Source organism: Tupaia chinensis, unplaced genomic scaffold, assembly GCF_000334495.1.
Source record: "Tupaia chinensis unplaced genomic scaffold, TupChi_1.0 Scaffold000185_1, whole genome shotgun sequence".
Taxonomy (NCBI): Eukaryota; Metazoa; Chordata; class Mammalia; order Scandentia; family Tupaiidae; genus Tupaia; species Tupaia belangeri.
In genome coordinates, this window is record NW_006159660.1 from 2,396,219 (window position 1) to 2,413,908 (window position 17,690).

The 17,690-nt window shown below is 45.4% G+C and overlaps 1 protein-coding gene across 1 annotated transcript in view; it reads left to right on the forward strand.

Moving 5' to 3' along the window:
- PDZRN3 (PDZ domain containing ring finger 3) overlaps positions 1 to 17,690 on the forward strand; it is a 300,496-nt gene that overhangs the window by 601 nt on the left and 282,205 nt on the right. The window contains 1 exon segment of the mRNA XM_027771128.1: positions 1 to 178. This exon segment is cut by the window's left edge and continues 102 nt beyond it. Coding sequence (XP_027626929.1) covers positions 1 to 178 — 178 coding nt within the window.

The following is a 17,690-nucleotide window of genomic DNA, read 5'->3' on the forward strand; positions in this document are numbered from 1 at the left end:
GGCACTCAAGAAGGAGGCGCTGCGCGCCGGCAAGCGCGAGAAGTCGCTGGTGGCTCAACTGGCCGCCGCGCAGCTCGAGCTACAGATGACAGCGCTCCGCTACCAGAAGAAGTTCACGGAGTACAGCGCGCGCCTCGACTCGCTCAGCCGCTGCGTGGCCGCGCCGCCGGGCGGCAAGGTAGGCTCCTGTCGCCCGCCCCCCCCCCCTGCCAGGTCCCCCAGAGACCCAGGGCCCTGCCAAGTCCCACTGGGTGCAGGGATGCCAGGAGCTTCCTGGGATCATCTCTGCCTCCCTCGTTTTGCACTGCTTGCTAGCCGCGCCCCACGCGCAGGTCGCGGAACCTGGCCCAGCTTGGTAACTGAGGTCCCCTTAGGCAGACGCGCAGGGTGAAGTAGAGTTGCAGCAGCTTGGGAGGTTCTGGGAAGACTGAAAGGAATCCACGGTCAGGGTAGGGTAAGAACGAAGGATGCGGCGCCAGAGGCAGAACTGTGTTCAGGGCTTTGCAGCTCAGACCAGCTGGGTGATCTTGGGAACATCACTTTCCCCTCTTAAGATGGAAAGCCACGGTCCCTGTAGATATGAAACACGGGAGAAAACATTGACACCCAGCGTGCATTGTGTTCTTGGACTCTCCAAGATTCCAGAAAGAACGGAGAAAGCCCATAGCCAATGTAGAGGTTTAGAGAGATGCCAAGGAGAGGCCTTTGGAGTAAAAGCTGGATCCAGTCATGGGCTTTGCTGCCAGCTGGCTGGCTGACCTTGAGCAAGCTGCTTAACCTCTCTAAAGCTGGAACCTTTGGTCCCTAGAGATGTGACAGGCAGGGGGAAGCACAGCCAGGCATCTTCTGAAGTATTCATCTGGAGATTTCAGAAAGAGAATAACAGTCCCCCACCCCCAAGACATACAAAGTAATAATGGTTAGTTTTCCGCAGTTAGAACTGGTTTTGAATCTGTACTCTTTGTTAACCAGCTGAGGAACTTTGTGGTTAATGGCCAGGTGCCTCAGTTTCCCCGACTGTAAAAAAGGTGGTTGTCAGCTGTCAGGGGGAGACTTATGAAAAGGGCCAGACACCGTTCCTAGTAGAAATTAAATGGTCAACAGGTGTTACCTGCACTTATTTTCCAACACCCTGCACCTGAGCTGTCTGGTGCCTGGATTACAACGCTAAGGTGCAACAGCTGGGTTTTGAACCCATGTGTGCTCATTTCTTAAGCCCAAGGCTCTTAACCACTTCTGTGTGGCCTCTGAGTGTAACCACAAGTACCATGTATTGGAGTGTTTATTGTGTACCAGCAACTGTAGGAAGCACTTTGCATGTTTTATCTATTTAATCCTTCAAGATGAGCAAACAGACTCAGAGAAGTTATGTAACTTGTCCAAAATCAAACAGCAGTGAGGGTTGGGGGACAGAGCTAGATTCAGGTTCTGTGTCCTAGTTTTCAGCCTTGTGGTGCATTGACATTTTGGGCTGGGTCACTTTTGCTTGTGGGGTTGTGCAGTATTGGATGTTTTAACAGCCTTCATGGCCTCTGTACCCACTAGATGCCAGTAGTAGACCTCCCTCCCAAATTGTGCAATAAAAAAATGCCCGCACATACTGTCAAATGTTGTGAGGGGCTAGAGGTGGGGAGCAGAATCACCCAGATTGAGAACTGCTGGTTACCCTGATCTCATAAAGCCACATTTTCAGCAGCTGGGTGCTTCTGTCTTCCTGGAAGGGGCATGGGCCCGGCTGCTGCCACTCTGGTTGCCTGTTTCAGATGGTGTGGCAGAGAGAGGTAACGTATTTATCCTACAGATCTCCAGGGGCCTGTGCCTGCTTTGCTTCCCCCTGCCTCCTCTTAGCTCTCCTGAACCATACGTGCACACCAGGCCTGCAAGTTTTCTACCCCTGCCCCCTTCTTGGCCCCTAGCCTGTCTGTCAGCTGCACCCTCAGCAGCTGGCCAGCTCTGGGCGAAGGGCAAATATTTACAGCTCTGCAGCTCACTCAGGACCGCACAGGCACACAAAAGACTGGTGTGAGCCTGGGAGTCACAGGCGCCAGGTTTGGGGAGAACGAGTTCCTCCGTTCCGCCTGTTTATGCTGTCATCTGGACTTTTGTGTCAGATGCTGTGTCATTTTAAGTGACGCTTATTTATAAATAAGCCAGTCATTCCCTAGAGTTTATCCATCATTCATTGTTGAACGAGTTTATTATTTCTTCTTGCTTTTCTGTTTTCTTTCTGGAGTGTTGGATAAACTCTCTTTCAGCATAAAAAATATGATACTTGAGTCAGAACTGTGGGTGTTTTCAAAGCTTTTTTGGGTAAGATAATCAAGGGTATTAAGCTTAGGGGCAAGGTTTTGAGCTTACAGAGAAAGTTTTGTGTTGGAGTTAGAGCATTATTCAGGACTCCCATGGACCTCAGTGACAGTTTTGAGGACAGACAAGGATGCCTTGGCCTAAAAGCTGTGCTGGATGGTTTCTCTGGCCTCAGACCCTGGCTGGCCTCCACTGAAGCCTTAGGGACCTTGCTCTTCCTGCCCTGAAGGTAACCCCCCGTGGCCCTTGCTGAGAGTTTTTGCTTTCGGCATTACCCATAAAAGCCCCTCCCACTGGAAGCTGTTTAAGAACTTGTTTATTTCATTGGACTGCCTCAGCTCCTGCGGCGAACTGTTTATTCTCTCCCAAAAGGCCCAAGGATTTATATTGCCTGGAAACGCTCATGTACAACACTTTTGTATTTTTTAAGTCCTAATATTTACTTCTCTGTTATAAGCTGCAGTAGATATGAAACATTCAAGAGATTTTCAATATCAGCTCTTTAATAGCCTAGAACTTGTTCCATATATGATCTGGCAGTCTTTAAATTCTCTTACATTTCAGTTTTGACACAATTGAGCAATGAGGGTTCGTCAGTGCCACACCCGCATAGACAATTTCTTCTGTCCTAAAATAGGTCGATTAGGGCTGCTCTAACATGACCACAATCACTAGAGAGCTTTCACACAGATTGGAGTCTTGACCCTAGAGGTTCTGATTCATCCGGGCTGGTCTGGGGCCCGAGAGGTTGCATTTTTGGTGAACTCCTAGGTGATGCTTGTTCTTGGGTAGCAACTGAATTAAGGTGATGAGTTTAGGCTGTTGTCTATCACATGAAGTCAGGTGTGGAATTTTCCACTTGTGTTTTCATGTCAACTTTCTAAACGTTCTGGATTTTGGATGTTCAGATTAGGGATGCTCAACCTGTATTGGCCTTCTCCCCATAATGATGATGTTATTGATCATGGTCTAAATTTTAAAACCCAGACTTGCCAGCAGTTAAATGACAGGTGACCACGGCCCTGAAAGGCAGTTCTCATCTGACTGGGGGGACTGCTTGTGGGCTGTAGCTGACTTGGTGAGGGTACACTTGAGTAACTTCAAGAGTTCTGCTCCCGTCTCAATTTACTCCCTCCTACCTGGCTTATCCTCCTCATTCTAAGAGCAGAAGCATTCCAGAGCGAAAGATTATTTTGCTTTCTAGGAAGGGACAAATTCTGGGCACAACTTCCCTTGGAATGATTGAGAAACTTGAGACTCATCCTGGACGCTTCTGCTCTTTGACCGCCATTAAATCCTGTGGATTTCACCTCTTACGTTATGTCTCCAATTCGCCTGCTGCTCTCCAGCTCATTCAGATGATCGCATGGGTCTAAGTCAGGTTTTCTCAACCTCTGCACTGAGAACATTTGGGAGTGGATAATTCCTGGTTTTGTTGGTGGGGATTTGGTGGCAGGAGTTGTACTGTAGCATGTTTAGCAACATCTCTGGCCTCCACTTACTAGATGCTAGTAACAATCCACAAGGTGTGACAATAAAAATAAAACTCTAGACATTGCCAAATGTTCCCGGGGCGGGGGAGAAATTGGCCTTTATCTCAACCACGTTCTTTCTTGCTGGACCACAACTGCTCTCTTGTCTCTTCACTTTGCATCTCTTCAATTACCTCGCACCAAGCACAGTGGGAACTCTGATACCACTCTTCCTGCAACCCTCCTCTGCCTTCCTATTTCTCTTGGGTGGCTGTGAAGTCCAGTGTGCCCTGGATCCTGCCAACCTCCTCCTGCCTGTATTCTTATCTCAACTTCACTGGCCTCTGAGGGTTCCATGAATATGCCCACTCCCACCCCACCCTCCTTCCTGCTTCTGGGTCTTTGCACTTACTCTTTACTCCACCTAGAACAGTCTTCAAATACGGTTCAGTAGGTACCCTGAAAGTTTTCCACCTCACCCTTCCCGCAGTGCCCTCCCCCAGTTGCCTTTCTATAAGCACTTGGCATTTGCTCATCACTAGATAACCTTGGTTTCTAGTTTTCCCATCTGGGCCTAGGCATCGCTACCTCCAGGAAGCCAAGCCTCTCTGACATCATAGACCCCATCAGGTGCCCAGAGACTCTTACTTAAGTACCCTTGGTTCATGGAAGGGTTTTTGTTTTTGTTTTTGTTTTTTAATGTTTTAAGAGGGATTTTTGCTATAGGGTGTGTGCACCTGCTAGAGAGAGAGAGAAATCAACCTTGCAATGATAGCTACGCCGCAGACCCTTCCCCTCCATTCTCCTCTTGGGATTTTGGGCATGCACGTATACACACCTGGTGTGAGTTTGAAGCCACTGAGTCTGGGACTCGAACCATGGTCGACTATGTGGGAGTTCAGCAATGTAACCATTACACCATCTGCTGGTCCTCCTTCATGGCATTTATCATAGCTCTAGCTGAATTAGAAAAGACTGTCTTGTGCTAGGTTATGTCCCTGCACTAAATCCATTGTCATGTGTGCTCTAAACTCTTGATAAATATTTGTTCAGTGGATGAATTTGAATTAAAAGGGCTGTTTTATTAGCCACAAAAACTTTTCAGGTTGCTAACCAAGAGCGGGCTCATAATAAAAAAAAGTTTTCTGTGACCCCTTTCCCCACCCCAGTTAAGTAAATTGTTTCCAGGTTTTTGGAAGGCATTCTTTTTGTTCCACTGGATCCACCCAGATCAAGTTGTATAAAGCCCCAAATCCCAGAAACTATTTTGTCCTTTTCAGAGCTGGAAATAGATGAATCTAAGCACCGTGGCAAAAGGTGTTCCAGATGTCCAAACACTTTGAAATCTATCAGAATGTTCATCCTTCAGTGTGTTTTGTTTCTGAAAAGCTTCAGCCAATAGCCACTTCATAGTGGAGATAATACAGCCTTGTTCAGCTAAAAGAATTGCAGGCCATCACTTCTATCTCATTTCAGTAATTTATAAAGAAAATCAGGATTTGGTTTACAATGATGTTACCCAGCTATGTGGATTAAATAAACATAATTGGATGATTTGAATTGGGAATTCTGTTGAGATTTATCCCTAAGTGGTTCTTACCGTGTTCAGAAGTGATGCTTGCCTCTCTGTAGAAATACTGATGAGTACAAAACCGTAAGGCAATTTTGCATTGGACTATAGACCAAGGAACTTGAAGGGAAGTTGCATCACAGAGTCCCGCTGGGTGCCCAGTGTTCTTCATGCGTGTACACAGAGTCGGTTCTCCATCTTCAGTAGGTAGAGAGCACTTTCTATTTGATGGAAGCAGCAAATTATAACACAGTATGAAGCAGTGAGATTAAGGCCAGAGGTTAGATTCAAAGTATAGAATTGGAGGGACCAGCAGTTAGCGTAATGGCTATGTCGCTGGACTCCCACGTAGTCGACCGTGGTTCGAGTCCCGGCCCTGGTGGCTTAAACTCACGCCGGGCGCGTGTGCGTGTGTGCCCAAGATCCCGAGAGGAGAATGGAGGAGAAGGAATTGCAGCGTTGCCACCCCCCCTTTGGGTGAGTTCCTGCTTTCTGTCTCTCTGTCTGTCTGGTGAGCGCACGCACCCTATAGCAAAAAACTCTCAAAAAAAAAAAAAAAGTATAGAATTGGGATTTGAACCCAGTGTTTCCTGATTCCAAGCTCGTACACTGTGACCAAAGTAAGAACCACATTCTTTGCCCGCAGTAGTTCCACCTCTGAGGTCTGATACGGGCCTCCAAAGGATGTTATATATGCCAAGCGCTATGCGAGTTGGAGGTGTAAATACATTATTATATTTCATCCTTGGAAAGACCCAGTGCGGTAGGTACTCCATCCCGCGACCCTTTACCCGGCAGATCACAGGTGTAAAAACAGAAGGCTGACTCGCTTGCCCAGTGTCCTCCTATGGCTCGTTTTAAATTGTTGGCTTCTGTCCTTGGCGATGACATGTGTCCATCCCTCGCCATAATTCCTGTTTGCATAGGTCTGGTATAGAGCATAGGGAGTATAAAATAAGGGTCCTAGCAATGAAAGGGATTTAGACTGAAGAAGAGGAAATAAAGAGATGGTATCCTGGATGAGATAACGGCTCATCGCTTTCATTTTTATCCAAGTAATTTGAAGAGTGGGTAATGGCTGAGAACTAAAGGAAACCCTTGCTACTGTGTTCTCGTGCTTTAGTTCCTTCCATTCTTTCACTCTCCAATGCTGGGTACCGCAGCAGGCCCTGTTGACACAGAGGTAAAATTGAGCAGCTCACTAAGTCAGACACTCACTTGTGTCTTCGAAAAGATACACTCTTACTATTTGCTCACCCAAGCTTTATGGCTGTGCACTAGCCTCCTCTTGACTAATGGTGTCCTAATAAGCCGGTTCCAATAAGAAGGGGGGTGGCGTAAGGTAATGATTACTCTTGTAAAGAAAACGGCTCACAGATGGACCTGCAGAGCCCTCTTTCTCACCCAGCCCGGGTCTGTAATTACAGGGAACTGAAAGGCCAGAAACACTGTAACCATCTTGTGAGTGGATCCTGGGCAAGCCCATCCTGGGGAAGTAGGGGTGAGCTTTTCTCCTAGTGGTCTGTGTGTAGAGATGAATTCTGGGCAGAAAGGGCCCCTCCTAGAATTGTGCTAAAAAGCTGTTTTTAGGTACCCTATGTCTTTGCTGCCTGTGGACCCAGGGAGAGGCAGTGTTACTGTGCAGTGGGTCAGGGTAGGATTCAAGCCTTGGGTCCCCAGGCCAGCTGCAGAGTCTGAACAGAACTCGTGTATTGTGTGTAGTTGGTGTCCAGACTCTGGAATCAGTGATATTGGGATTCACGGGCCTCTTCTGCCCACTGCTGAGGTACTTCGGGGGAATCTTCTGACTTTCCATAAGCCTTATTGATATCATCTCTAAAATGGGGTGATAATGGGTCTGCTGATTGGATTGCCATTAAGAAGACCTGAGATGAGGTACCTGAAGGGTCTGGTCAGACTCCTCAAGCATTAACTGAACATCTGTAAGGGCTCTGACACTTTCCAAATAAGTTGTTAAAGGAACGTTAGATATTCGAAGTGGTTTTTACAGAGGAGAAGGAACATTAGATGTTTGAAGTGATTTTTACAGAGAAGGAAAGTGTGTTTTTGTGTTTTTGTTTGTTTTTTGTTTTGTTTTTGTTTTTTCTTTTTCTTTTTTTTTTTTTTTTTAGGTTTTTGCCATAGGGCACCTATGGGGGGGAGAGAGACAGACAGGCAAAGTTAGAAATCATTCCCCAGGGGAGATGGCCACACCCTAGTCCCTTCTCCATTCTCCTCTTAGGGTTTTGGGCACACACGCATGCGCACATGCCCAGCATGAGTTTAAGCCACTGGGTCTGGGACTGGAACTGCAGCCGTCCATGTGGGATTACAACGCCTTCACCACCACACCATCTGCCAGCCCCAAGGGAAGAGGTTTTTTTACTCAAAGATTCTGGGTTTTATTATGAGGCTCCTTCTGAGCTTGAGTGATCCATTCCCTGGATTTCTGTCCTCTGGCTGTTTCTCAGTGTTAGAAAATGTGTGAAAAGGGATATTCTGGCTGGTTGGACTGCCTCTGGGTAGCAGCTCTGGGCAGTGATATAAAAGAGGAGGTTAAAGCTTATGAATGACAGAAAGGCTGCAAGGTTAATATGGATCTTTGTCCCACCCAAATCCACTATGCTAAGGCCCAACAGGCAGAGCCCCTACCTTCCTGTAAGCAAGAACTGAGTAGCCTTTGCTTTCTTCCTCACTGGGGAACAAAATGCCTCAGGCTGGGGCATGGACTGTCTAAGTTTCACAAACTTGAACCACCCCATCTTAGTCTGTTTGGGCCGCTCAGACAGAAACTTTGCAGACTGGGCCGTGTAGAAACAACACACACTTGCTTCTCCTTAGCTGTGGGTGCTAAGCCCAGGACCAAGGTCCTGGCAAACTCAGTGTCTGGGGAAGACTCAACTTTCTGGTTCTTAGATGGTGCTGTTTCTTCCTGTCCTCACATAGTGGAAGAGGCAAGGGGTCCCTCTGAGGTCTCTTTCATAAGGGCTCTAATTCCTAATCACATCCCAGAGGCCCTGCATGCTAACACCATCGCCATGGGAGTTTGGATTTCAATGTATGAATTTTGGAGGAACACAGACATTCAGACCACAGCACAGTCCTGAGTCTAGGAAGTGGAAGTGTTAATGTTATATGGCACCGTAAGTAAGTTTGATGTAGTTGCATTTGGTTTTTGGTGAAGCATTGCTTGGGAAAAAGCAGATAATCAATGACACAAAATTAGGGATACAGCTCTGAAATCAAGCTCATCGAAATAGAAAAACAGACACTTAGGGATTTCTCAGGTTATTTATATAAAGTAGCAAACTAATTGGGGGGATGAGGGGCCAGACAAGTATTGGAAAAAAAATCTGTTTGTTTCTCTTACATTATTATTCAAAAATACTTAGTTTCATAGGATCTGTATATGCTATTCTGCAGATATCATGAGTCTAGAAAAATTATTATTTTTTTTCTACCTGTTTTCCAGCCCCTTTGTCTCTTTCCATCCTCTCTGTGCCTAGTTCAGTGACAGATTCACTGTGCTAATACTTCTTTACCGGCTCATTCAATTTTAACTTCTTGTCAAGCATTCACGCTGTGACGACCTTCAGTCTTAGGCTTGAACACTTCATGTTCCTGTTCTTTGGAACTGGAGTTTGAATCATAAAGAGGGTTGGTTGGTCAAGACTGCTTTACCATTAAACATTACACAGTTTGAATTACAGAGAGGACAAAAGCATCTGTGCGTAGGGGTGAAGCCATCCCAGTTCTTCAGTGCAGTTTCCTGGCTCCCGGTCCCTCTCCCCACCCCCACCCCTGCACACTTTTGCCTGGAGACAGCCAGATACCAACACTGTCCCGTCACCAGCCAGCAGTCAGAGCTGCTTCCCAGCTGGGTGAGCCCTGAGTGTTGTGCATAATCTGAGGCAGAGGTGTCCTGTCACAGGGACTCGACTCATAGACCTCAGGTCAGTCTGTTGTATTTCCCCAACCCTCTGGGCTGCTTTCCAGTCTCATCAGTTTCTGCGGTAGTAAGTCCTACCCCAGCAATGATTGGGAACACCCGTCATTGGGCAGAAAGGAGTTTTTAGAAAGCATTCTCACTGATCGACAGTGGCGTCGATGGCCTTCGGGAGCTGCCACTCTGATGAGGTGGCACACATCCAAACTTCTGAGGTTTGATTGTTGGGAGAACAGTGGCAAGGCCCTACAAACAGAAAAGAGACTTTGCCCATAGAAGACAGTTCCCACTATAGGATGCTTAACAAAAAAAAAAAAAAAAAAAAAAAAAAAAAAAAACAGAAAGAAGAGAACAGTCTCGTGAGGTGTCTTTTTGACAGGTAAAGTACATTCCATCTTTGAGTTCTTGCTGTGACTTCTTTTTCCCCTCAAATTCTTTTTTTTTATTTTTTGGGAGAGTTTTTTTGTTTGTTTGTTTTTTGCTATAGAGCATGTGTGCTCACTGGAGAGACAGAAAATAAGAAATTACTCCCCAGGATGTATGGCCACACCACAATGCCTTCTCCTCCATTCTCCTCTCAGGATTTTGGGCATACATGCACATGCGCCTGGTGTGAGTTTCAAGCCACCAGGTCCGGTACTCGAACTGCTGTTAACCATGTGGGAGCCAAGAACCTTAACCACTATGCATCCTCTGCCCTCCTCCCTTTTTAAACACTTATTTATTTATTTGTTGTGATTTTCAAGCTGCAGGCTATGGGACTAGAACTGCCATGTGAGAATCGAGCACCTTAACCGTGCTGCCTGCTGGCCCTTACTTCAGATTTTTTTGGTCAGTTAGATTGTAAATTGAAAGTAGAATAGATGTTTCAGGGGTTTTTTTTTTTGTTCTGCTATAGGGCTCATAGCAGAGAGACAGAAAGTGAGAAATCACCCCTCAGGGGGATGTTCACACCGCAATCCCTACTCCTCCATTCTCTTGTCAGGATTTTGGGTACAGATGCACACATGCCTGGTGCGAGTTTTAAGTTGCTGGGTCCAGGATTGAACCACAGTCAACTATGCAGGAGTCCAACGATGTAACCATGACACCATCTGCTGGTCCTTCAAGTAGTTTTAATTTTGATCCAGTAGTTACATGTTCAGGTATGATAGCGATACTTATTTCAAGCAAAATAAACTGTATTTTCCTGAAAAATGAGCTTCCACTTCTGCTTGTGTCCCCTGGTTCAGATGCTTAGGATTGTTCGTGTCATCATTTAGGTCTTGATCTGTCCCCTTCTCCAAGTTTCATGTATCTGTATCCTTTTCCTTGCTTCTTTACTTTCTGTTTTATTTTCTTCCATGAGAGAGGGAGACAGACGGAAAGCAGCGAGAGACAGGGACTCCATAGGGTCTTCCTGCTGTGCTCCACCGCCAGCCACTTCAGATCAGGGCACACACACATGCAGGCATGTACAGAGGCCTCACGACGTGAACCTGACCATGGGCCTTTTTTTAGGAGGGGCAGAGGTTTGTGCTATAGGTCATGTGTTCTCACCAGAAAGAGAGAGACAGAGAGACAGAAAGTAAGAAATCACCCCCTGGGGGGATGGCCACACTGCAATCCCTTCTCCTCCATCCTCCTCTCAGGATCTTGGGCACACACACACACGCGCGCCCCACGTGAGTTTAAGCCACCAGGTCAGGGGCTCAAACCACAGTCGACTACATGAGAGTCCAGCGACATAGCTATTATGTCATCTGCTCAGCCCTCATTTTTTTTTTAAGAATTGTTTGTTTAATTTTATTATTTTTATGTCTAATTTGACCAGAGAGAGAGAAAGAGTGAGTGTGTGTGTGCAAGCTGACAGATCTGGGTCTCAAACTGCAGTTGGCCACGTGGGAGTCCAGCGCCTTAACCACCACACCACCTTCTGGCCCCTCCCTACTATTTCTTAATCCTAAAGTTCTGAGAGTCCCCCAAGGAGAGCCTGCATTGCATTAGGGGTGCAACTACCCCTTCTGAATTGCATTTTTCAGATTGGTGGCAAGGGCGCTAGGGGTCTGGTGAGAGCCTCCAGCTCAGCCTCAAAGAAACGGGGATTTCCCTGGGGTCCAGGTTCAACGGGGCTCTTCCTTCTCTGTGCCCCTCCCTGGGCTCTGGCTGAGAGCTCCTCAGTTTCCTAGTCCTGGCTGCTGAAGGAGAGACTTGCCACCTGGGAAGAGTTACAGACTGGAGGTGGCTCTGTGAAAGCTGCCCAGGAGGTGCCACCCAGCTTCCACTTGTGTTGTTGTTCTTCTTTTATTCACTTTTTTTTCTTCAGAACCCATTAAGACCCACTGCTGTGGCAGAACTTAGAGCAGCCCACAATGTCCAGCAACCTCAAATATGCTGTGCTCCCCACATGCCAGCCCGCTTCTGCCTCCATCATTCCTGTCCAGCTGCACAGCTTCCTGCACGTGATGTTGCCCCTGCCTGTTGGAGCCCACATCTGCTTCCCACTCTTGGCTCCTGTGGCCATCTCCTTCTAACCTGGGCATCACACATGTCTGAATCCCCTGTCCTGGCCACATCCCACTTACTCTGTCTCGTCTGCCCTGCTGGCCCTCAGGCCCAGCTGGCCCTCTTGTCCTCCTTGTGTCTCCCACTACCACCTTCAGAATAAAAACTAATATTTACTCCAGCAACCTCCTAGACGGTGCCCTCTTTCTCCAGGTGTGGAAAAGAGAGAGACGTAGCGAGAAATTTATGACCGTCCTTATTTATTTCTGGCCCAGCTCTCCCAACCTTGCTTGAGGTTACCTCAATTTATTTAGGATCAAGCCTTCTCCAACGCTGAGGTCAAAATCTTTGCTGCCTCAGTGCTGAGCTGTGCATGATCTCACCATTGTGCCTGGTTTGTGTGCGTGCATGCGTGCGTGCGTGTGTGTGTTTTATTTATCATTTTTTAATTTACCCAGAGAAGAGAAGGGGGAAAGTAAGCTACCAGGTCCAGTACTCTAACCTTGGACAGCCATGCGGGAGTCTGGCACCTTACCCGCCATGCCACCTGCTGGCCCCCTGGCTTGTGTTATGAGCACTTGTTATTGGGCAGCACTGTACAGAGGCACTTCGTGGGTAGCGTCTGCCTCCTCTGTGTCTCATAGTGACCCTGCGACATGAGATAATGTCTTATCCCCATTGTGTGGATGAGGAAACTGATCTCAGGTTCTCAGTCCAAAGCCCAAGGTTGAAACTATCATGCTAGTCTTGACTGGGCCATAATACTCTTATGCTCCACCTCTGAGTATAATAATTTTCAAAATTATTATCATATAGTACAAAGAAGTCTTGCTTAAAACTCTAATTATCAGGCCAACCAGTGATGTGGTGGTTAAGGTGGCTGGATCCCACGTGACTGACTGTGTGATTTGAATCCTAGTCTCAGTAGCTTGAAAAACATGCTGTGCATGTATGTGTGTGCATGCCCAAAATCCTGAAAGGAGAAATGGAGGAGAAGGACTGTGGCGTGGTCACTCCCCCACCCCCACCCAGGGATGCATTATCACGTTTTTACTTTTTTTCTCTTTCTCCAGCAAGCACATGTACTCTGTAGCAAAATTTAAAATAAAAACAGAAAAGAAAAAAAAAATACCCTCTAATTATAAAGCTAATTAGATGTCTAACCCTTATTGCCAGGCTGTCACTTGAGGCAGAGGGACTTGATAAAGTGTGCAAGCATTTACCGGCACGGACAAAGAGCGTGGGTGTTGAAGTCACGGGTACCCTTAGTCATCCTGCCCCTCCCACTTTCTCACTCTGATCTTGAGCAAGTGCAAGATTATTCCTGAGCCTCAGTTTCTCCAGTTATCCTGCTCTACAGGCAGATGTGTTGGTTAATCAGTTGTTTGTAGGAAGCATGGTCCTTACCACGCTGCTTTACTGCATCAGTCCAGTGAGAAAATAGCACAGTGTGGGCTGTGGGAAAAAGACCCAAACAGACCAAAAGGCATCAGTTACCTTCTCTTTTAGAGGAAAGATGCCACTGATTTCACGCAGTATTTGCAAGCAGGCAGGAAAGCAGCATTGAAGGGCTTTGCTCTTCTCCTATTCAGCTCTCTTTTCAGTTGGTGAAATATAATTGAATGAAAAATATTTAAATGCCCTCTCTCCTGAAGTATTTGGCGCCGAGGGACAGGTCAAATGGTTAAGCAGAGATAAATGTTAACTTGTAAATGTGTTGTATGAAGTCTAGTGCTTAAAATTCTCTATTAGTATTTCTTCTGAAAAATTAGAAATTAAAGTAGTTAAGGTTGGTTCAGGGGAGAGGAATGGAAAGAAAACACCAGACTGAAGAGCTTGTAATCTCAGAGAGTAAAATATGACGTTCAGTGTTTAGATGAAGAAATGAAAGGAACTCAGCCCAGACTGAATTTTTCTCTTACTTTTTCCCTCCTAGCACCCATGGTGGATCTTCCATGAGTTGGTGTATTACAGTAAATCAGTCCTATAGTAGGCATGGTAAACTATACCCAGTGTTTAACCCTCCTGGACAGCATATGGGATCAAGATGCTCATAGAATATAAGAACACCCTTCTTTCTTCCCATTGACTGTACCTGGCAAGGACAGATAGAAGGGTAACTTGGTTTTTCCAGAATGTTCTTTGCAAGCTACTATTAGGCAGTGTTGTTTTTCAGGCATTGTCTTACTTATCCCTTGAGAGAAATCCCAAAAGCCTCTGCTAGTGGTTTTTCCAGAATGTTCTTTGCAAGCTACTATTAGGCAGTGTTGTTTTTCAGGCATTGTCTTACTTATTTATCCCTTGAGAGAAATCCCGAAAGTCTCTGCTAGACTCAGCTGTCTTGAGGCCCTTGACAAGGGACAAAATTCTTTTTTTGAGAGATTTCTTTTTCCTATAGGGCATATGCACTCGCTAGAGAGACAGAAAGCGAAAAATCATCACCCAGGGTGTTGACCGCGCTGCGATCCCCTTTCCTCCATTCTCCTCTCAGGATTTTGGGTGAGCACACACATGTGCCTGGTGTGAGTTTCAAGCTGCTGGGTCCAGGACTTGAACCACGGTCAGCCGTGTGGAAGTCCAGTCATGTAACCGTCTGCTGATCCCAGAGACAACTTTCTTAATCTCTCTCACCTGTATAATGAGGACAGCAATACTGCCCATTTATAATTTGGGTTGGATTAAGAAATAAAGTCCCAAAATGTTCAGTGTGATTTCCAGCACATAGTAAGCAGCCAATCAGTATTAGAGTTTATCATTGTTAATGCAGTGTCATAAGATTGGTTTTGTTTCCTCTTTTTCTTTAAATAAATTATTATTGCCCAGTAGATTAAAACTCATCTTTTCAATCATTTGTGTTATATATTCTTTGTGCATCATTTGAGATCGTCAAACTGGAGCCATCTGGGTTGCTGTGTGATGGTGCAGTTTCTATCACTGATTAGTTATGAAAGCCAGGCATGTAAGATAGGTAAGAAAACTTGCTCACCGTATTTCTAACTTTCTCATCCCTCAAGGATAGCAAAACAAGAAATGGACTTAGTAAGATTTTCAATGTTCAAAACAGAAAGTTATGAACGGTCAGTGTAGGATCACATGTATGTCTCCAAACTAATTAGATCGATTCTGCATGTTCTGTTACAGTAGAGGACGTTATTGCTTTTAACTTGTTGCCGCTCAAATCAGTTACAAAGATTGGTAGCATCGACAGATGCCTCAGGTGGTAGTGCTGTTTATTGGCAAAAGTTTAAACAATGGAGCAGGCCATCATTAAAGAGACTCTGCAGTCTTCACTAGGTAGAGTAGTTCCGTAGAGACTAGCTTTTCTTTTCTATTACAATTCTGTAATATTTTTTATGGATTGATTACCCTTTAGAGATGAATGTTGTCTATTTCTTATAGGCCAGCCATTTCTTTCATCAGAAACTATATGTCTTCTTTTTGTTTTTTTTTTTGAAGAGAATGTTTTTACTATAGTATGCATGCACTTACCAGAGACACAGGGAGACAGAGAGATAGAAAGTGAGAAATCATCCCCCAAAGGGGATAGCCATGCTGCAACCCCTTCTCCTCCATTCTCCTCTTGGGATCTTGGGCACGCACACACTCGTGCCCGGCGTGAGTTTTAAGCCACCAGGTCTGGAACTCAAACTGTGGTCAACTATGTGGGAGTCCAACAACATAACCATTACACCATCTGCAGGTCACTTAAATGTCTTATTCTAATCATAAAAGATCATTTTTGTATTTGTAGGGTTTTTATAATTGATGTTTACACTCACATGAGAACTTTTAAAAAGCTGTTTCTTTTTAATTACCAGAAGACTGTGCACGTGCCAGAGAGAGAGAGAGCACTCTGCACTGGAACATGGTCACACCACCTTTTCTCCACCTCATCAGGAGTGTCCAGGCATGCATTTGGCTTGTTTTTCAAGCTTCTTGGCTGGGATCAAGCTGCAGTCAGCCATGCGGAATCCAACTCCCTTAACCACTGGGTGAGGGGGCTGGCCTAAAATTTTTTTATTTGGCTATTCCCTAAGTAGCTATGAGAAAGAGCTCTGGTTACTAAGTACTTTTTAAAAAAAAAATTATTTATTTATTTAATTCCATTTGTTGTTATCATTTTTAAATTTTTACCAGAGAGAGACAGAGAGACAAAGGGAAAGTGAGAAAGCAAGCCTCCAGGTCCGGGACTCAAACCATGGTTGGCCATGTGGGAATCCAGCACTCTTAACCATTATGCCACCTGCTTGCCCTGAGAACTTTTTTTAAAAATAAATATTTATTACATTTTTTTATTTTTTGAGAGGTTTTTGCTATAGGGCGCATGTGCTCGCCAGACAGACAGAGACAGAAAACGAGAAATCACCCCCCAGGGGGGATGGCCACGCTGCAATCCCTTCTCCTCCATTCTCCTCTTGGGATCTTGGGCACGCACACACTCGTGCCCGGCGTGAGTTTTAAGCCACCGGGTCCGGGATGTGAACCACGGTCAACTACATGGGAGTCCAACGACATAGCCATTACGTTAACTGCTGGTGCCTATTTATTATTTTTTTTAAATCTGACCAGAAAGAGACATGGAGAGAGAGTGAGAGGGGAAGTGAGAAAGCAAACTGCCAGGTCCAGGACTTGAAACATGGCCAGCTATGTGGGAGTCCAGTGCCTCAACCACCATGCCACCTACTGGCCCCAAAAACTTTAAGCATAGACATAATTCTACCCAGTGTGGCCCATTAGTCTTGATTGATTGATTGATTGGCTCTGTTGGGCCAAATGATGGAATCAGAGTCTATGTTGACAGCTATAGCAATAAATAAAGTGCTCCTAAAACCCACAGAGCAACACTCATAGAGACTCTGGTTGCTTTTGCTGATGTGGAGATGGAAAATTTCATTCATATTATTCAAATATTGGCATTTACTTCCCCAGAAATAGTAGAAAACAGAAGTTTGATCAGGAAGCAGAAACTATCCAGAATACACTGTTTTGGGATAGACTGCCAGTATTGTTTTTAGAAACAGCTTATGATGAAATATTTCACATTGTTTAAAAAACACATTTAAATAGAAAATGTAAGTGAAGCAAATGCAAGTTGATTGTATACGTGACGTTCTACATATGACGCATATAATTAGGAACATTTCAGAGTCGTACCACCAAATTTAGTGTTTATGTCAAAGACTATTAAATGACAGTTTGTGCATAAGGTTGATTCTATTTTTATTTATCTGCGACTCGAGAGTGCTAGTTGAGATGCCCTGGCATCTGCATGCCTTTGACTGGTGAACACTAGACCTGTGTGACCAGCCTGGGTGACTTCTCCTTGTTTGATTTAAAGAGGTTCTCACTGACCAGCCTTCAACAGAGTGTTTTCTGTGAAACAGCTCTGCATCTCATATGGGTTAGACAGTAATTACTTTGTGAAAATGCCCCCTCCCCCCTTTTCAGTAAGATGGAGGATTTTCAGTTTGCCCTCCCTGTTGGCATCTGACTTTCTACGCACTATCCCTCCCCCCAAGTTTCCCAAACAGAGGTGACTATTGACGGGCCATGCATGCACGCACACTTCCGGGAGGATGGCTGTTTGAACCTCTCGTGACATGACATGAATGCTGCTGTTGAGAATGGTTGAGAAACAAACAGAAAGCAGCCGTCTAGACAGCCAGCGGACTATGGGCCAGTCAAAAGAATGATGCATTTAGAGACCAAAAAGTCATTGATAGAAAATGTTCATTAGGATTGTCTGGACATCTCCAGACATTCTTACATGGTCACTCCAGGGTTAGACGGTATCTAGAAATGTTTGTAACCTCCTAAACACAGGACAGAATTTCAGATTAGGTTCCAAAAGTTTCCTTAGTTAAACTTCCCAAGAGATAAAGGATTTGTAATTATTAGCTCAGTAGTCTGT